Raw genomic sequence first — 21319 nt, 5'->3', positions numbered from 1 at the left:
AAATAAAGGCTTTGTATTTTTCTAAAAGAGAGTGCCTTGGAGTTTCCTTATTGGTTTCTACATTATGATTATCCCATCCAAAGAGCACCTCAAGCTAACTTTTTGAGTCCTGGAAGCGCTCCGCTACAGACATTTGATAATGTCTAGCTTTTATTTAACTGGGTCTGAAGTTTTAAAATGAGGTAGATGTGAAGCAAAACTTCCACTTTTACTTCACAACTGGCCGATGTGAATGTGTTCCGATGTGAATCTGGTATAGATGTAAATTTGATGGGGTTTAAAGGACACTCATTTTTTTATTTTCCTTGCTGTCAACAAATGCCATGAAAGGAACAAAACCAACAATGTCTGACCTTCCTACCCTGTCTGTGGAGCTCAGCCTCAAGCCCAGTTTGTTCCTACTGACAACAGAAAGCTATAAAATTAGTCACAAATATATAGTTTCAATATTTAATAGAGGCTAAATCATTCCCTAAATCAGCTGGCCACTGTTGTTTTTAGCAAATGTTACTCAAACAGGAGTAAATAGTGCATTTGTTGGGGACTATTTTCAGCTGTGGAATATTACACATTTGGTGATCTAGTCAGTATTTACATCAGTAGGATGGTGTATGTGGGATCAACTAAAGTGTGTGTGTGTGTGTGTGTGTGTGTGTGTGTGTGTGTGTGTGTGTGTGTTTTCATGGTAATGAAGGAACATGTAACCCAGTGTAACAGTGTAGCTCCATGGCACAGAGAAAGAAGATCTATCAGGCTTTGGCCACAGATTTAGGATAAATTAATTGCTGGTTTTGGTCTATTTGAGGGATTTGTTGACATTTATAAAAATATAGAATATAGTCAGCCTAATCCTTTAATAAGATTAGGGAACTAACAGAAAAAAGCATTGGTGTAGTGCGGCCATGTGAAGATGATAGTCTGTCCTTCATATATGTTACAATAGTATTGTGAAATCCCCTAACCACTTTTCGGCAGTTGCCTTGTCTGGACAACCATCGTGCACTCCAAATTGTTACTACAAATCATATACAATGCGTACAGGCAGGGTGTCCTCTTAAAAAAGAGGCAAGGATAGTTAAACAATGCACTGCCTCGAGTGACTTTCTGATGTTTGAAGAGGGCATTTGGCCACGAGACGGAAAAAACATTTAGTGACATTCTCTTCTGACAAGAACCAAGAAATGTATACATTTACCTTTGGATATGATTACAGTTACTAACTGTGCTAGTAAATGTGCATGTGTTTCTCAGACTTTAAAATGGTTATGGATTGCATTCACAGAAAGCATGCATGAAGTGATTGCCTCTACAAAAAGTAACTTCAGTGTTACAAAACTGTTAAAAATGTTTGTCGACAGACTCAAATGTACAGAAGCATTAAAAGCTGACTGTATTTGAAGCTAGCTTGCTAAAGGAAAATGCTCATACAGTCAAAAACCTTGTCTTGTTTTAGCACCTGCATACTATAAAGTAGGTCCCACATGCATCTAAAATTAAAACAATGATCCAGAAGCTTAAAAATGCACCTTAGCAACTGAAATGCACCTTTGATACACAACCAATTGCAGTAAAGTGGTTAGTCTTCTCCCTCCAATTTCTGCGTGACACATTTGATGCGGATATTTTCTCGGAGGTTGCGGAGGCGAGCGCTGCGACTTGTGATTTCCTCCACGTAGGTTTTGGGGAACCAGCCCCGTTCCCCGTCAGACAGTCTGATGCCTTCCACCCAGCCTGGTAAAAGACAACCTTAGACATCAAACAAACCACTACACATAGGCCTACGCTCAGATGGCCAGTAGGATACACAGACCTAACTTTTTATGTTATACTAATTTAGGTGCAGTTTGAGGTTGGAATGCAGTTTATCTAAGGGTGTTTTCACACATACCTTATTTGGTCTGGACTAGGACTTTTTAGTTGGATCCGAACCAAAATTACAGGTGTGAAACCACCCCCGGACCACGGTCCGGATCAGAAGACCAAATTTTGGTCCGATAAAAAGAGGTGGTCCGGTTCGTTTATAGTGTGAAAGCATTTTTGGGATGGTTCGGACTTTTGGACCAAATACATGAAGCTCTGGCAGGCTCTCCTTGTGTTACAAGGAGGAATTCCTTTAAGGAATAGCTTGGTGCTTAGTGAGAGAGAGAGTGACGGTTAATGCGCTCAGAGAAGACAGCTGTCGGCTATCAGAGCAGAGAATACATGAGCAGTTTATTTGTTAAGTGGTAGTAAATGTACAGTGTAGGTTTCAGTTTGTCTCTGAATAAATGCTCCAGAAAGAAAGTTCCCGTGTCTTGCTTTTCAACATCACAACAAAACAAAAAGAGCTGCGGCAATAGGGGAGAGCAGCAGTCAGTCGAAAAAACTCAGACACAGAGAGAGGATACGAGAGGACGGGGAAGCCCGTCAACAAACCAATCATTTATAAGTATCTGGAGACGCAGCTCACGTGTGTGATGACGGCAGGACGTAGTTTTGTCACGTATTGATCTTTAGTGTGCTTGCGTAACTGCAGTGTGAAACCAAAACTTACCGGATCAAATGTATACAATGTAACAAAACCATGAACCTTGGTCAGGACCTTGGTTCGGACTTTCATGTGTGAAAACGCCCTAAAAGAGGACTTTGTCCAAATTCTTACCATCACTTGTAATGGTCTTAGCGTGAAGAATGTCGGCCTTCTCCAGTGTTAACTCATCGTGCTCCTGGGCCTGATAGCTTTTGATGCACTGAACCTGGGATATATCTAAGAGGTAAAGACAAGAAAAAGATGAATGAGAGGATTAAAAGGTTTACATACACTGATTCATAGGGCACCAAAAGCTCTCTACTGACCATCATTCTCACTGGCTTGCTCGATGTCTTCGCGTGGATCAGATGGAAACATGGCTGTGATCCATCTCTGCTTCCCGCTCCTGGATAGACACAAGAAGGGGCCGTTATAGCACCGTCGGCTAAAGCAACCAGTTTGGACCGAAGCTAAATTATTGTCGACGGAGTGTTGTTACTCACTCAGTGTGTGACTTGAGCAGGATCTGGTGTTTGAGTTGCTGGCCTTCACACAGCTGCAGGTGGAAGATGAAGCCTGAGATGCCCTGCAGCTTCTGACTGAGGTCCTTCACTTTCAGCTGTCCTATCTTGGCGTGTACAAACACCATGAACTTCCACGTACTGCAAAAAAAGATGTTTTCTTATCTATTAAATCTTCTTTTTTTACATTAGTAACCAGCTGGTCAATCTTTAAAGCCACTATGTGTAGAATCTGTTGTTAGAGTCTGTGGTTGTTTCAAATTTCAAATTATTCTGATGGTGTACATTTATGTTTGCAGAAAGAGGAGATAATCCTGGTGAAAACTGGTGCAGCCTATGTGGTGTTTACAGACCATTAATCTCAGAGGAGTCGTGTGTGTTGCTGTTTGCTACAGATTTTTTAATTTTATTTCCTGGTCTCTTTATATTGACTGCATATCACTCACTCCTTCCTCCTGGACAGCAGGAGACAGTCATTGAACAGGTGGAGGTACACCGGCTTGGTGGGCAACTTGAGCTTTGATCCGGAAATACTCATCGTCTGAGTGTCCACTTCCAGGAGTTCACCATGTTTTACCAGCCAGCGGGACTGAGAGATCAGAGGAAAGATCTAAAAAAGACAGGAAATAAGTTGCTAAATAGGAAACACTGCAACATGTTAACAAAGCAGATACAAAAAAGGACTATTTACAAAGACTTCAGTCACCTTTCCCTCAAATTTGATTTTCTTATTGAGGTGAATAAGTTCCTCCATCCTCTTCATTGACTGCACACTGGAGTTACATTCTTTGATGATCTAAGAAGACACATACCAACATGGTTATTACTGTTGTGCCTCAGCAGTGATAATACTGGTACTCATCCAACTGGCTATTAGAGATGATAATCACTACCTTTTTTAGCTCATTGAAAGCTTTTGTGGCAGTGTCCTCATCTCGGGAGCCTGGTATCGTCCTCTTTAAGATGTTCTGAAAAATAAAGATGTTTTTGAAGACAAGCCAAAAGAGTAAACAATACTCTTTTTATGCTCTGTTGGGGAGAAAAAAAATTGCTCAGCCGGTCCAAATATGAGCCCATTTACAGTTTCACGTAATTGGGTTTCAAGTGCGAACATGAATTCTGCAGTGAATGTTTAATGGTGTACCTCCACCAGCATTTTGAGCCGTGTGATCCTTTGAAATGGGAGGATTAGAAAAGAGGTCAGAGGAAGTCTTTGGCAGATGGCGTCCTCCTCCAAGCGAGCCAGGATGCCGGGGAAACGAGGGTTCTCGTGCCTGAGAGGACAAGACGTGTTCATTTAGAGAAACACTTTAATGACTTTTAGTGAAAGCACGTGTAAATTCCAGGGTGCTTTTTACCCAGAGAAAAAAAAAATGCTCAGCCTCGTCTACTGTAGATGAACCTTCTGCAAGTTAAGTCATGCAGGTGTAAAATAACACCTGAACACCCTTAGAGGGAATTATGGACAGGAAACAATTGGCTTTCATGCACTACAGCTGCAAGTGTGCGCATAGAGATAGTGCCTAGATACATTTACATATATGTTTCAAACTGCTGATATGTTATACATGTGATGAAAGCAGTAACTCACAGCAAACGCTGGTAGGTCTGCTCCTGGTACGCCTGGTTGGTTACATAAGGTAAATAAACCCTTCGCAGAGCCGGGCAGTGTTCCAAGACGATGTCGCACACATCAAAACGCAGAATGTCTTCCTCCAGCCTGTGCTCCAGGTCCTGAAGAAACCTACAGGCACCCAGTAAGCAGAACATTCACTCAGAGAAGGAGTCATGCTAACTGACGTGTTAAAATAAAGAACTGAGATGGGCAACAGAGGCACATCAGCAGCATATCACGTCACCTCTCGCTGACACCTTTGACTTCAGGCAGCTTGGAGAAGAGCCACTGCTTATCCTGAGCTCCGAGACACTCGGCGAGCTCCTGCGACAACATGAAGTGGTCCACTGCGATCGTCAAACTACGAATGTACGACGCCTCAGACGTCACCAGCTCAAACTTTGCCTGAATTGAGGAAGACACAGTATGTCAGCAGTCTACAGTACACAAACTAGCTAAACAGCTGTGGCGGTCTGCAATGTCATCATTCACCTCCTGTAATTTCCGTTCCTCGTTGCTGAAGTTGTCGAGCTGGCCACTGGTTCGAACATCGGGTATGTCCTGCCACAGTGCAAAAGCAGAGCCTCGCGATGAGCGAAAGGAGCTGGATGGAGACAGATTAGAAGGAGACGGGGTCCCATCTGACCCCTCATCCCTGAGCCTCTCCTCCTCTGTGCCTGGCTCCTTCCCTTGCTGCCTCTGGATCTCTCTGTTGATGGCGACGTCGCTGTATTCCTGGTACAGAATCGCTGCAGGAAAGTGAAAAGGGATGTTACAGGAAAATCCAATCAAGCCTCGGTTTAATTAGGTGTTTTGAAAAAGACAAATAGTTCAGGGAAACTTACAACTAGGCAAAAACCGTGATAAGCGATTCGAACTAGCAACAGTTGGAAGTGTGCAGAAGTCCTCCTCTATGGATTTCTTTCGCATTCTGTGAAAGAAAATGTGAACTGACATCAATACATGTTCTTTAATCTTTTCAGTTCATGTATGGCAATATTTTAAATCCGTATTTACCCGAGTTTTGTGCTCCACCGATGCAAAGGCATGCCATTGTCACTGCTGGGCAGAGTAGGTGCAGGTCCTACAGGACTGTGGGGGGCGCTATCACTAGAGCCTCCTGAGCTGCGGTGCTTGGAGAAGGACTTACCTAAAGAGATTGAAAAGCACAAGGTGCAGGGGTTAGGTCCAGGGTAGTCTATATCCACGACGTTCCACTTTCAGGATTGTTCAACTGCCGCCAGAAATTCCGTCTTTCATTTCGGCCGGATGTCTGTTACCTTCTGCTTTCTTTGTGTTGCCATTTTGAACTCTGGTCGATTTCTGAGGGCTATGGTTAACTGCTCCTCAGATTTCTGCAGGGTAAATCCAGACTAGCTAGACTATCTGTCCAATCTGAGTTTGCACGACTATTTTGCAGAGGTGCTGTTGCTTCGTGCGGCACTTAGTGCCGCCCCAGACGATTGTGATTGGTTTAAAGTAATGCCAATAAACCAGAGCACATTTCTCTCCCATCCCGTAATGCTGTGTGGACTCGCCAGAATGTCCTCCGCAACGCTGTGGAGGAAGGTCTGGCAATGCAATACTAGGTATAGGGAAGAAGCAATAGACCTCATATAATAAAGGTTCACAAAACAATACACACCGTTTTAAGCTTTCTGGATGTTTAGGGACAACTTCTTAAGAGGTTAAACTCCAGCAACAGACTTTTGACATAGTCAGCTTTTTAAGTCTGTTTTTTTTTTTTTTTTTTTTTTATCACAGTTCACCTATTTGTTCCTTATTGTTCTTTTTAATCTACCAAACATATACATTACCCAGTTACCGAGTCTTTGGGGGTAACAAATATTTTCTTTTTCCTAGTATGTTTTCAGAAATTTTAGCCTGTATTAGAAAGTAATGAGACGACAGGTGACAGGAGAGAAGGAGGGAAAGAGAGGAAGATGGCATGCAATAAAGGTCCAAAAGTTGCACACATGGAGAATATAGTCAGCATCTTAAAGCTTAAATCTTCAGCACTAGAGTAATAATAGAGAATTTGAGAATTCTAGAATTCCACTTGTTCCAACTTTGGCTAGTTTTCTTTCATACAACAGCGCAGACGGTTGAGGTTCGACATTGAGTGATGTTCAGGGACACTGAAGTTGTTTACCTTTACACTTGGAGCTGTTTTTTCCTTTCATTCGTCACCAATCTGCATACGTATTTTGCCTTTGTTCAAGGAGAAGGACATTGAACCTGACTTTTTGTGGTATTTATTTGTAACGGTTTTTATACTGCACCTGGTTATTTTCTGTAACATATTGGGCTAGGTTTATGGACTAGCTTTCAATGAAATGTTACCATGATGTTTGTTCTGTTCTCCACTCACAGTCAGTGTTGGGGCTGAGGCTGTTGGCGCTCTGTCTGTCCCTGGAGGCTACCCGTGCAGACAGCGACTTCCCCAGCTTCAAGGTGAAGGAGTTCTTCCTCTGAGACAGCTGCAGTCTAGATATCAGTTCTGAAGCTGAGAAGCGCCGCCGTTCTTGATCCCCATGACGACCGACGCGTGACAAAAAGCTCCCCCCTGTGGCACTTGAAGTCTCTACACTCCCGCTGTCCTCCCCCACCCCTGGCATTGGGTCCTCTATTATCTGCAGTGGTTCTGCAGGTAGATTAAAAATATCATCGTGACCAAGGTTTGGCAGATCTGTAAGACCGTCTGTGGATGAGGGGCTTGAAAGGGGCTCTAGTGAAGATACTCCACTGAGGTCCTCCTCCAGGAAAGATGCAAAAGGTCCTGGGAAGATGTAGTCTGCATCCAGGATTGGACTGGATTCATCGCTCTGGCTGTCTGGGGAATAAACCTGCATCTTTCTCCCTGAAAACAAGAAAATAGCTTTATTAAATTAAGATGAAGCATGTAAAAGCTTTCTTGTTATGTCAACTTTGTCCATAGTGAAAAAAACCTGCACACTCACGGATAGACTTCTCTTTCAGTGAACCCTGTGATGTCCTCCTCTGCAGGCGGCAGGAGTCTGGACTCTGAAACCCAGGACCTGTAGGTGAGGATGGGGAGCAAGGTATCTGAGATTCCCAGGAGTCTCGGTTTGTGTATAGAGAGGACAGAGGGAACGGCAGAGGGAGGCTAAGAGCTGCGTGATGAGGACGACATACTGTTGTGACAGTACGAGGTTTTTCAGTCTGTTCCTGCAAAGAAGTCCTGATGCCATTATGGCATTCAAGCTCACAGTCACCCGCAGGTGTATGAGAGTTCAAATTTAACAGTGCTACATGCTCATTGTCTGTCCTGTGGCAGCCGTTCTGCATGTCATTTAGTTCGTTTAGAGTGTGTCTGAAACCATTCAGGGGCAGGGAGTGTGTTGTGCATTGTGCCTCTGGAATAACAGTTGGCCTCTGGTAGCCAAGACTGTTAAGTTTAGGAGTCTCTGGTGGTTGTAGCTCAATAAAAGCCAATGTTTCCTGCTGGCACACGGCGACGTGCTTGTGGTGGCACGGGTGCAGGAGAGGCCTGTCCTCCTGTGCCTCGCTCAGAGCCTGGGACTCCCCTGAGCCAGGGATCCACATGCTAGGACTCTCTCCTCGGCAGCGGAAAGCGTGAAGGTGGGGTTGGAAATCAGGAAAAGGTGAGAATCCATACCCAGGAAGCATGGCTGAACGAACACATGGGAGCTGTGAAAAAAGAGAGGGAAAAAAAATAACAATAAGTAAGTATAAAATAAGTATTTTCTCAGGCCACTACTCCACATGATATTTTTATCAATTCTTTTGACTTTATTAATGCTTCATTCAAATGCAAATTTAGGAAATCAATGTATTACTTGATTATACTACAAGGAACTGTATAAAACTATTAGTGTTTGGAGGGGGGTTGAATCTTGTGTTTTTAAAAAGGCAAGAGCCTAAACACTATCTTGTTTAGACCCTTCTCTTAACTTGGAAAAAACTACCAAAATACCCTCCACCTTTAATCTCAAAATAATACTAATAATTGTATTGGTACAACACAATCACCATTTAAACTAAAACAGGGAAAGCATAAAGAATTTAAGATGATATACCTTAACCTTAACCTTAACATTCAACCTTAATACTACAGAAGAATAATAATAATAAGTCATTATTTAGAGTCATGATTTTTATCACATAATTTTCTTTTTACAAAAGAGAAACAAATTCATACAGTCCCTATTCAAATGCCGAACATAATTACTTTAGCGGAACACCGCAGGCTTCATAGGAGATTATAAGTAGTTGAGGCAAACATGTATCCAAATTCAAAATGAGTTGGGATGATTGAACTATTGACATATATGAAGCATACAGAGGACCAAAGAGGAGAAACCTGGAATAACTGAAACAAATAAACTAGTTATGTTAGTCTAAACCGGTACAGCAACAAACCACTAACCCAGAAAGCAAATACTGTATGGTTGACTAGACACAATTCACTTTTAGCAATGTGGCTCAGTGTTGCCAGAGTGTTACAACAACCGTAAGCAGCATTGTGTGCGTTTCATGAACCTATTCAGACAGTCTGTGGACGTTTAATTGATGGAGTTGGCGGAGGAATGAATTTCTAAAATGGCTTCTGTACATTTTGGGGATTCATGCAGCCTCATTTTACCACAAATACACACACACACACACACACACACACACACACACACACACACACACACAGGTTTGTGGCAATATCTTTGTGGGGACCCGTCATTGACATAATGCATTCCTTAGCCCTTACCCTAACCTTAACCATCACAACTAAAGCTGTCGGGACCCCACAAGTATACTGGACTCCTGGTTTATGGACCCCACGAATATAGTTAAACAAGCCTCCCCCCCACACACACACACACACACACGTTGAGCAGACACTCCTGGGATTAGTAAAATGGACCCTGAAACTATTGACGTGTGCAGGAAGTTTACCAGTCACACACACGTACCTGCATGGACATGGACGCACGCACGCACACGCGCACACACACGCACACACACACACACACACACACACACACACTTAAGTCTAGTGTGTCTTCTGAGCTATGTCTTCCTGCTCTAATTAAAGACCTCTCTACACGCTACCTGTACTTAACATCTAGACACACACACACACACACACACACACACACACACACACACACACACACACACACACACACACACACACACACACAGACACATGCTCCAAACAGAATACCACAACAGACAGACAGACAGACAGACATAGGAAGAGAGCACATCCTCAGCACTCTCACCTTTCACCTGAGATCTATACTCACCCATCACTCTGGTTGTTGGTTTGCCTTCCTGTCAGCCAACATTAGCTAGCAGGCACCTTTTTCCGATTGAATATTCACAGTGAGTGTCTGTTGAAACTCAGCAGCGGGGTCATAAAGTTAGCTCTCGTGACAGGCTGTTAAAACACACACTTGTGGAGCTTTTCTTACCCTCCTGCTTCCTGAACAGGTAATCCTCAACTCCTGAATTAAACCCCAGGTAACAGGAACTTTACAGATGCTAACACACAACACATTTGATCTCAACTGTATGCACAGAAGGATGCAGAGGTAAGCGGTTTTATATTTTTTATTTAGTCACATTTCTCAACAGTCACAGGCCCACATCATTATTTTTTCATTCAAAGTACTGTAAAAAAAAAAAAAAAAAAAATAATAAATAAATAAATATATATATATATATATATATAATATGTCAATAATATTGTAAATTAATATTTCTGACCAAGCAGCTAAAACATTTAGAACTTTTTCTCCCAGGCCATTAGTTTAAACCGGTGTAGACCGGGTTGGAGCCAAACACACTCAAACTCTCACACAGATAGCATACCTAGCAATAAGTTATCTTAGCAACATTAGCTGAGAAAAGTAGCTATTGTGTCCCAAAGACATACAGTGCATCAGAGATTGAAAGTTCATTCTTGACCTTGGACACAGCAGTTTATAAAACAGTCTCAGCACAAGTTCACTCAGCAGCTGTTAGGGAGTCATATCACCAGTTGTTGAGTTGTCATGGGATTGTAGACATTCACATTTCTTTTTTCCTGGCACTTTAAACTTCTCATCCATGGTGGCTTAAGAATATTTTGTCAAGACAAAATGGTTTTGATATTGTATTCATATAGCCATGCGACAAATAATAAAGTGAATTTGACTTAATGCCATTTTCAAACTTAAAACTTCCAAAGCAGTCACACAACTTTATATATTTTTTCCCCCTCTGTGAGCAGCTTCCCCATTTTCTTCCTCATATGTTGCATTGTGGGACATTATTAACCACCAAAACAACACCTAAAAATCAAGCAGATTTCTGTATAACAGATTTCCTGCTACATAATCTCAAAACACAGAATTAGTATACTGTATAGTGTGCAATGTGGGGCACAGAGTCACATTGTGTGAATGTTAATTGTTAACTTTTTTATCTCTTTTATCTATTTGTACGCACGCACACACACACTACAGGCTCTTTGTCATGGATAATGCTAAGAAATTATACCCTCCAGTAATGCCTTTGTATTTGTCATTTAGAGTTTAAGTATAATTCTGATACACAGTAAATCTTTATGAGATACATATATTTTACATTAAAGTAAGTAGTATCATATTAAACTTTACACCTGTAATTTACATAAACAGGAGTGTCCCTGAAGAGGATAAAGGCATAAATCAATGCGCTTCCTTAAAATATAACTTTGTTTATATTGGGGTTTTTTTCTGCCTGGAGAATCACAGACTGGAAATAATATTTTACCTTCCCTTTTTTTTCCCTTTTACATTGCTGTATGCTGTGAATATGAGACGAAAGTCAATCCTATCTCTCTCTCTGTTTCTCTCCAGCACTCACACACATATGTTTGGCATGCATGCACGCACACACACACACACACACACACACACACACACACACACACACACACACACACACACACACACACACACACACACACACACACACACACACACACACACACACACACACACACAGTAGTGCAGGCACAAATGGTTACCTGTTCTGCAGACAAAGGCAGCCTTTATCACCTGGGCCAGGCTGCCCTGAGCACAGGACACCTGAGAGGGTGTGGGAACTGCTTATACTGATCCACTCATATAGTGCAGCCACTGAGCCATATAAACACATCCAGACCACTGCTACACAATGACACAAGCTTAATGGTGTCTGGATGTGATTACTGGCTGGTTATACTGTAATCCTGCTGTAAATGTAGATCATTAACCAAACTTTACTTACCTCTATCTGCAGTCTGTCATATCAGATTAAATATGAGTTTTTTCCAAGTCTACAATGTATTGTTTAGAAAAAACTGTATCTCAGCTTCCATGATCATGTTATCTTTCAATACTATGCTAATGAATGAATGTTCACGTAATCCTCCATCAACAGCCAAGTCGCCATAAATCAACATGCTCTTTGTAGAAAATTAGTTATCTGCTCATTTGATCAAGAAACCTCAAAGATCCCAAAAACTGACAATAAAGCCTCACCACCACATTTATCAAAACATGAAAGCATCCGATTACACTTACTGCACATTCCTCCAATTATATCGCGCTATTAAAATTTCAATTCCAAAGACATGTAATTTCCCTTGTCATTGCAGGCTGTTATTTGTGACTGTTATGGACTTTGCTGCCACTGTTTCCCCCTGTAATTTCACTAGGCTGCTCTAAGACGCCATGTCTGCATACAGCAGTTAATGAATGGCACTCTGGCATGCCTTTAATGCCAGCAGCCATACAAGGAGCATTTTTAATTGTGATAAATTTCATTGCGAAGGTCTCAGAATAATCCTTTAATGGAGTGTATCACATAAATATGAGCATAAATCCATTGCTGATTCAGCTCCACGACAGGGCCAAATATTGTGTAATCGCATAATTAAAGTTTGTTTGATGTTTGCCAGAGGGGAGATATGAGTGTTAAAACAAATGGATTCACTGTTGGAGCTGTTTGTGGTTCATGAAGGTGAGGAAATACATTTCTGAACTGTTTTGTTTGCTAATGTTAGCGTTCAGTGTGACAGTAACACTGCAGTATAAAAGACGCTTATTGTTTCATAGAGGAAAATGATCATGAAATACATCTGCCCGGTTTATAAGAGTCGTCAGTCTGTGACGTGGATGTAAGAAATCTACTTTGTTATGCCCAGTGTGGTCCTGCAAGGCTTATTAGGTCTTTGCTTCGGTCAGACGTCACATCACGTTGGTCAGACATCAACATACATACCATTCAAACACCAACATGAACCTTTCCTAGATGACATCACAAGTTGGCACACTTTTCATGTCATCAGGTTGTGCTTTTCTAAGGCCTGATTTCTATCAGGCGCTGTAGCAGTCTGCTTTCAAAAATAAGTCTTCTGGGGCAACCACTAGCTCATCTGGTAGAGTGTGCACCCCATGTATGCTGAGTCCTTGGCAGCGGCCCGGGTTCAAATCCGACCAGCGGCCCTTTTCTGTGTGTCATCCCCTCTCTCTCTCCCCCTTTCCTATCTGTCTCTCTACACTATCTAGTGAAAAACAATGAGGTGACCCCTGGGTGCAACTAGAGTAGCTATCCAGTAGTTTGTGTGGTGACATACAGTATAAGAAACATGGTTCCAGATGGAGCCAATCAGAGCTTTGTATGCAGGATTAAGGAGGTGGGGACAAAGTCTTTTTGTGCCAGAGTCAGAAAAAAAGCTGCACAGATGAAATCGACACAGCTGAACAAGTTGTCATAAGTCAATTTAAACAAATAACCATTCTTAATTGAATGGTTAACCTATTAACCATTCTTGATTGTCGTGCAAAAAGAGTACTGCTCCTATAGCAACTTGTGCTGCAGAGGAGATGCTATGCACTTGCTACTGATCGGTTAGAGCAAAACAAAATAAAATGACCAGCCATCTGAAATTGGGTAACATGAACATTTAATTCAATAAGAGGACACTGTGAGCTTTGCTATGTTGTTGCAGTACCTACTAGTCACAGATGGAAGTCACAACAAAACATTTTGGAGGATTATTTTCATCATTTGCAGTGATATGGTGTGTGTGATAAAAATCTGGATATCCAACCAATTAATATTTTATCTAACAATGATCGATGACTGTGGAAACTTCATATAGCGTCAGTCTCTTCCCCCACACACAGTTTCTCTCCAGCGTAAGTCTGGTGTGTTTGGTCAGAGAGACTAGAGTGTCCCGACAGTGTGGTGTGACCAGCTCATGTGTGTGTGTGAGATCGCAGTTTAACTTGGTCACATCAGACCACTAATTGCCAAGCAGTAGACTAAAGAGCCCAGCATTGTCTGACGAGACAAGACATGACATCATTCAGCGTCACTTCTGGGAAAACCACCCTCACAGGCTATTTTGTACCATTTTCTATCAACACTGGGACCCTGTTAACTTGCCAACAAGAACTACTCATTTAATAATAAAAACAATTAAGGGAAACTGGGAACTTGTTGATATAAGTCAGACATCATGCAATACGTTTTTATGCTTATTTGAGGTAGGCAGGTTGATTTGTCAATAAATGATGTGGCTCTGCATATTCTGAAACAGTTAAATGTATCTCCCATGTGTCTCCCCTTATGATTAGATGATTGGTAGTTGCCAAGTGATTTGCCTTGACCCAGCTGACACATGACTTGACTTTCTTTTTTGCCCAACATTTCAAATGTACACCTAAAACAGCTGGATGGGAAGCCAGGCAGTGTGTTCTTGGTATTTTAATGGGCTTCACATCTAAATCTCTTAATCAAAACAAACTCCTCTCAGCGAAACTTGAATTCCAAACAGAGAAAGCTCACCAGATGTCAAGGTGATGCACTAACCTGCATGGGAAGATCAGACGCCTGAATGTTGTGAGAATGGTTGAGTGAATTCAGGTCAGGGAGTTTCTTTGGTATTCGTTCCTCTTATAGCCTCCACCCACTGAGACAGGTGAGCACCCCAGAGGCTACAGAGGAGGTGGGTTGGTGGTGGTGGTGGTGGTGTGGGGGGGAGGGGGTTTTACCCAAATGTTTACACATGGTGTGGGTCCTCCTAATCTGCCTCTACAGCCTCAGGCAATTTACCCACGACTTTCCGAGACACTATGAAGATGCATACTGACAACCTGGCTTACAATCACACAAAGCTATGACACACACAAGGCACACCTGAATGTGAGTTTGTGTGTTTGAGTCTTTGATTGAAAGCGACAAGACGTAGAGAGGCCTTCCCTGACCTTGTCTGCCCCGGCGGGATTCCGGCTAACAGAAACGGACAAACAACAATCTCTCATTTAAAAGCCTGAAAAAATGGTGACCATCTCACATGTAAACGACAAGACTTTTAGACCTTTAACCTCCCTTCCCCCCGGCTTTACTCTACCACCATAACAACTGCAGTCAGATAAGCTGACACACAGGAGACATTCAGCCAGGATAGTAAAGACACAAAGGAGCTATTGACAATTTTATGGAAATAACCTGATCTAATTATGGTGCTTTGTCATAAGTCGCAAAAGCTACCAAGTCGATGGAGGGCCAAGGATCCAACACGCAGTAAATCCAGAAAATCTCTTAATCAGTACCTTCTGACAGGCAATGGTTATCTGTATGCAATGAGATTCTAAGAAGTGTGATGATTTAGGATTCAGGTTACATGGACATATGAAAAATTCAAGACATTATCTTACAGTACTCTATGTTCAAATAGCTACCTGACTCCATCATCAAAAAAAGTGGTTTTACAAATAACTCAACATGAGTCCATTAAATGTTTCATACAGATATTAACAACAATTTCTCCAATAAAGGATATCTCACTATGTAATAAAAGTGATGAGCCAGTATGTAATGTGTCAAAGGGCATCATCATTACACTTCTAGGTCCGCAACTAATGGTTATGCACATTATCGTTTAATCTGTGGATTCAAAAATGTGTTTTTTATTCAATAAAATGTCAGTAAATAGTAAAAACAAAAATCAGTCCAAAACCCAAAGATATTTAATTAACAAAACCAGATATAAAGCAGCAGATCCTGAGCAATGAGCAACTTTTTGACAAATTAGGTTGATGAACAGAGATTTTCTATGTTTTTCTTGTGCTCAATCCTTCCAATAAAAAAGACCAAAAACCAAATCATCTGTGCCATTGAGCTCCATTGTTATACAAAAATAATTGACATTAATGAGCCACACTGTTGACACACACACACACACACGCACACACACACACGCACGCACACACACACACACACATGCGCGCACACACACACACACACACACACAAAACACTGACACAGGCTATAGCTTATTTTGAGTTTGTCTATATCCACGATGTTCCACTTCAGTGATTGCTAGAGTGCAGTCAGAAATTCCGCCGGATATCACTTTTTTCAGCTGGATGTCCATTACCTTCCGCTTTCTTTGTGTTGGAAGTTTAAACTCCAGTGGATTTCTGAGGACTATGGTTAACTGCTCCTCAGATCTCTGCAGGGTAAATCCAGACAGCTAGCTAGACTATCTGTCCAATCTGAGTTTTCTGTTGCACAACTAAAACAACCTTTGAACGTACACGTCCACCACCAAAACAAGTTCCTACCCGAGGCTATTTTGCAGCAGCGCTGTGGGTCTGTCCGTCTCTCCATGACGATTGTGATTGGTTTTAAGAAATGCCACTAAACCACAGCATGTTTTTCTCCCATCTTTGGAATGCTATGTGGACTAGCCAGACCCTCCTCCACAGCACTGTGGAGGAATGTCTGGCATAGTAAGACTAATTTTCGACTAATTAAAGTCAATCTCCCATACACCATCCTGCTGCTGTAAATACTCTATAGAGCACCAAATATTACTATGTTACTCCGCAACAAAAAAAAAAAAAATCAAATGCACTGTTTACTGCGTTTGAGTAAAGTTTGGTAAAAACAACAGTGACTGGTAGTTTAAGGGAATTATTCAGCCTTTATCAAAAGTGAAACCTAATTTGTGACACATTTTTAAAGATTTACGTTTTCAGTAGGAACAAATACTGCTAAGAGCCAAACACAGGGTAGGGAGGCAGGAATGTGTTGAGGGATGGACTAATGCATTGCTGGTTTGGGTCCTTGGTTATGGGACTTATTGACAATAACAAAATATGAAATATCACCAACCTTATCCTTTAAATGTTTAAGTCGTTTTGTGAATCAAAAACGCCTAGCCTTATCCTGTAATCCATTCTCAAAGTTACTGTAGCACTAGAAGCTTTGCAGTAACTGAGTAACATTAAAAGAAGATGTGCCATTCATGTATCTGCTGTAGTTTCATTTCAGGTTTTTATTTTTCTGGTTTAAATTCAGTGAAAAGGAGGCGGCTGCTGTACTCAAAGTGTCAATCAGAGCACTTTGATTCCAATCTGATCCTTTGCCACTGACACTGAAGAGGCTGACCTACTTTACAACAAGTTGCGGATGCATCTTCAGCATTCATCTGCTCCTGTGTTTGCTTTGTTTTTCTAGCTCTCTGCTCCACTTTTTTTCTCAGCTGAGGACCAGCAGTTTCTCCTCACCCCCCTCCGCCAGCCTCTACTTCTTGCTTTATTATTTGGACAGGTATGGACAAGCCGTCCACTGAGCTGCTCGTTGTTTTGAAATGTGATCGGGTAAAAGTGGAACACACCTAACGAGCTGACCATCCAGAAACGATTCCACTACATACCAGCAGCGTCATCAGGATTAAAGTGATGAATTGAAAGAGAGATAAACACCCTTGAAGACGCTGAAAAAAAGGAGAGTTTCTGCGGAGAGGTTTGAAAATTTTTTATTTCAAAAGAGCAAAGAGGCACAAAAAAAGATTTTAGTGAAGAAGCAAAGCCTCCTGAGCCAGAAAAGTATTATCTCACATGAGTACAAATGTGAAACACACGCACACACACACACACACACACAGAGTGTCTTATTGGCCAAGTCCCAATGTGAAATAACCCAAGGGCTACAGTGCCAGACAGGTGTGCAGCAACACAGCCGGGGCAGTGCTCGGCACATATCGCCTCTGGGCTCGAGTTTCTGTATGTTTTAACCTTCATGCATGGGCCACATATTCTCTGAAATGCAGATTAAGTAATAAATGACAGAGCCTGTGCAGTTACAGCTCTTTGTTTGTCTTAGAAAATCAACTTTTCAACTTCACAAATCAAAGCCATCACATTACTGTATTATTATTAACCAAATGCACAGTAGGTGGTCTCTTTTACAGTCAAGACAAGTGCATGTCCAACTTCAGAGGCACTCAACCCCCCAGATGAGACCCTCTGAGACACAGAGATACTTTTTCACATTCCCTGGATGACTCTGCAAGCTCATTCCTCTGAAATTGACCACTAAACCGAAGCAGGAGACAAACAAAGCAGCTCAACTATACACGTGCAGGAGCAAGGGCTGCTATTATGGGCTATTAAGGCCACTGCTATTTAGGCCATAAGCCAAAACGCCTGGAAAGTGACAGGGCCTCCTCAAAATATCGGTGTCACTGACGTTTAAACGGTACGGTTGCTTTCAGTTAATGGTGTGTAATGATTTTAGTGCAAAACAGAGCAGAGACAGTCATGTTTGGGTAAGCAGCTGAGTGTATCCTTATGAATGTAAACACCTTAAGAAGCAGAGGTAGCATTTGCATGCAAGGTTAGCTGGGGGAGGGGAGGGACGTATGGGGCAGAATGAGGGTGAGGTGTGGCATCCTGGAACGCTTCCACACAGCATATACACACACGCCCAGACAGCCACTGTCTGAGTGGCAGGTGATGGGGCAGGTGCTCTCCAGACATACAGTTGTGGGGGAGGAAGTAGGAAAAGGGATGAGCCCTGTGTTGAGCTGAGTTATAAATCGTGATATGAGCAGGCATGCAGAGGGAAATCTAAGGTACAGTACTGTGATCACAGGGTACAAATTCAATCACAAATCATCTCAAATCACTCACACTTTTTTGCCAGTGTGATAACTATAAAGAATAAATGTTGTCAGTAGTCTGCCATCATACAGGGGATCTCCAGCTTGTAATAAATTGCAGTAAAACAGTTCAAGGTCCTGATTTGTTGCTTTGTGCTGGTACACGTTTGCCCAATTTGCAGGTGGTGCATTCTGTAGTAAATCAGATAATCCAGAAAACACCCACAGCTCCAGCCAAAATATGCACCTCCAGACTATCCATACACACAGACACACAGCAGCAGCAGTCAACTCACATGGCAATACACTTAATCATCGGGACGGCAGACATCACCTCAGCCTGTCCTCTCACTGATGGAGTTTGGAAGATGTTGAGAAAAATAGTGAAGGTGGTAATGTGTTTTACATGTGGGTCACACAACTGCCATACTAAAAATCATAACCTGGCTGCTTAATGTCATAACTGCATTGTTGCTCATCTCTCATGAAGCCGTGTAAACAACTCTGACCAGTTGGAGGATCCACATGAGTGAAAAAAACAAACAGTGAGTCAGGGTGAAAGAAAACCCAAACCACTGTGCACTGCGTCTGGGAAACACACATATGTACATGAACACATTCACACGTTTAAGAGCACACAAACACACGGATCCACTCCTCAGTTAACAACCCGGGGCTCTGTCTTCGCCCTGAAGCTACTGGCAAAGAAGGTATGAGTTTTATGCTAAAATGTCCCACAGAGAAGAACAGAGAAGTTTCAGCCATGTACAGTTTTTAACAACCCCTCATCCAACATACTCCAGACGTGCACTTACCTGCCCCGCTCTGCAACAACTCATTGCTGCACTGTAACCATCACATTCAAGGCTCACCTCACTCCACACTGCCTAGGGATCTGCTGGAAACATTATCAATGCAAGCAGCGACTTCTTCCAAGAGAATAAATGAATAGTAAAGCTAATGATCCCACTGACAGGACTTATGCATCTAGTTGTGCTGGATATTTGGCAAAGTTTGTGTTGTAGGAAAAAAACATTTCACATATTATCCTGTATTTCACTGCCATGCACATGCATATATTGAAATTATTGATATTAACAGCTTGTTTGTTAGTTTAGACAAAACAATATCCAGGCAAACTGTCTTGATAACCCATTTCATACCTCTGTTGTCAGATAAATGCAATGCACCTGACAAGCTGAACAGCACTACTTTCTCCCAAGTGCACCACACAAAGCAGAGCTTGCACTCTCCGGCAAATAGCACAGCTCAACTTTCACTAAGCAGCAAAATCTCCAGCTTGGAACAAAAGACCATGGACTGTGTAAGTATTTCTCTGCTTTGTTAATAGTTACTGTTGCTGTTTTTCAGTACTGTACCTCATCGGTGTTAGCAGCCTAGTGTGTGTGCTGGACGGTAGCCAGCAGCTGTGTGTGAATCCATGCCATCCCAGGGTCAGGCTGAGCCACTCTGCTATCCATTGCTGCCTTGTGTTCCTCCCGGCTTCACTCCCCCCTGTTCTGCTCTCTGTTTGTATTTCTTTTGAAACTCAGCTCAGACTTTTCAGATCTGTGCTTTTCTGCCTGGTTCTTCTCCTTCTTGTTCACCGCCTCCTCGGGAAAACAAAAACAGGTTGAAAAACAGCCACCACTTGCTGCTCTCAGAGCTACTTACAATGCAGATCCCTTCTCTAAGCTCCTCTGCCCTCTTTCTCTCTCGCTCCTTTTCCCTCCCTCTCTCTGCTACTGTTGGGGAAGATCTCTCTCATTCTCCTCCCCTTCTCTCGCCCTTCCTCTAACTCTAATAGTTATTTAGTGTCTCATTTCAGCACCTGCTTTGAGACAGAAAGAGACAGACAGGAGGGAGCAGACAGACTTGAGAAAAATGTTGCTCCTCGGTGGGAGTGTATACAATGTGCATGTGCACCTCATCAGCAAAACATATGCATTGTGCGTGATCATGAACTGTGTTATATGAATGTGTGAGGTGTGCACTCACAACAAACACAAAGACTAACATGCAAAAGTGCATACTTGCATACTGTATATGTGTATTTGCATCACTGTGTGCAGATTCATCGTTACAAATGTACAGTATGTGTGTGTGTGTGTGTGTGTGTGTGTGTGTGTGTGTGTGTGTGTGTGTGTGTGTGTGTGTGTGTGTGGACCTTCATGCAGCTTTCACTAAACGTCAAACTGAGTTGGTGACAGAAAAAAGCATGCTTGAGTTGTCTCATCTCTTTCAGTGCTCCCCACTTGCTACTGAATCAACTAGGTTCACCTATCAAACATGAAATGTATGGTTTGGGGGGGGTAGGATTTACCACGGGACTCAGCACTGGTAGACGTCTAATTGGCCCCCTTTTTGTTAGAGAAAAACAGGTCACTAAAGGCTTGAGAGCTGTTTGCGATTTCCCTTTTGTATTACTATTATCACTGAGAAGTATTGACAATTTCAAATATTTATAATATAGAATGTACAATAAAATTATGATATCAGATTATTTAAAAAAGAAACATGGGGCAGGTTTGATTGACACAGATATTTAACCCCTAATATATACTTTAACTTTATTAGCAACTTTACAAGGTGCTAATATGTCAGTGTTGTTTACTTAACCTTGTTCTGTTAAAGAAAAAAATTAAAGAAAAATTAAAATCAATGTTGCTTTAATATCTTGATTCACACTGTCTAACAGTATATATATATATATATATATATATATA

At 42.0% G+C, this 21319-nt stretch overlaps 1 protein-coding gene across 1 annotated transcript; it reads right to left on the bottom strand.

Moving 5' to 3' along the window:
- Positions 1-17: 17 nt before the first annotated feature.
- arhgef19 (Rho guanine nucleotide exchange factor (GEF) 19) lies at positions 18-20310 on the bottom strand. Its single transcript, XM_028583432.1, has 16 exons — positions 19973-20310; positions 7606-8317; positions 7017-7505; positions 5663-5795; positions 5491-5576; positions 5138-5394; positions 4890-5050; positions 4622-4774; positions 4175-4304; positions 3924-3998; positions 3737-3826; positions 3477-3640; positions 3013-3171; positions 2836-2915; positions 2642-2746; positions 18-1731 (listed from the first exon to the last, which is right to left on the bottom strand). Exons 2-16 carry the CDS (start codon positions 8294-8296, stop codon positions 1577-1579), a joined length of 2928 nt encoding a protein of 975 aa, XP_028439233.1. The 5' UTR covers positions 8297-8317; positions 19973-20310; the 3' UTR covers positions 18-1576.
- Positions 20311-21319: the final 1009 nt, after the last annotated feature.

The sequence above is a fragment of the Perca flavescens genome, chromosome 7, assembly GCF_004354835.1.
Source record: "Perca flavescens isolate YP-PL-M2 chromosome 7, PFLA_1.0, whole genome shotgun sequence".
Classification (NCBI taxonomy): domain Eukaryota; kingdom Metazoa; phylum Chordata; class Actinopteri; order Perciformes; family Percidae; genus Perca; species Perca flavescens.
This window is presented reverse-complemented; position numbering and strand designations above follow the sequence as displayed.

Bases quoted from the DNA above. Each gene is read 5' to 3' on its own strand.
- arhgef19 (XM_028583432.1), bottom strand. From the start codon at position 8,296: ATGCTTCCTGGGTATGGATTCTCACCTTTTCCTGATTTCCAACCCCAC. The intron at 5,395-5,490 runs GTAAGTTTCCCT...ACTTTCCTGCAG, and splicing joins ATCACGGTTTTTGCCTAGTT to CGATTCTGTACCAGGAATAC. The intron at 5,051-5,137 runs GTGAATGATGAC...TCCTCAATTCAG, and splicing joins AGGAACGGAAATTACAGGAG to GCAAAGTTTGAGCTGGTGAC.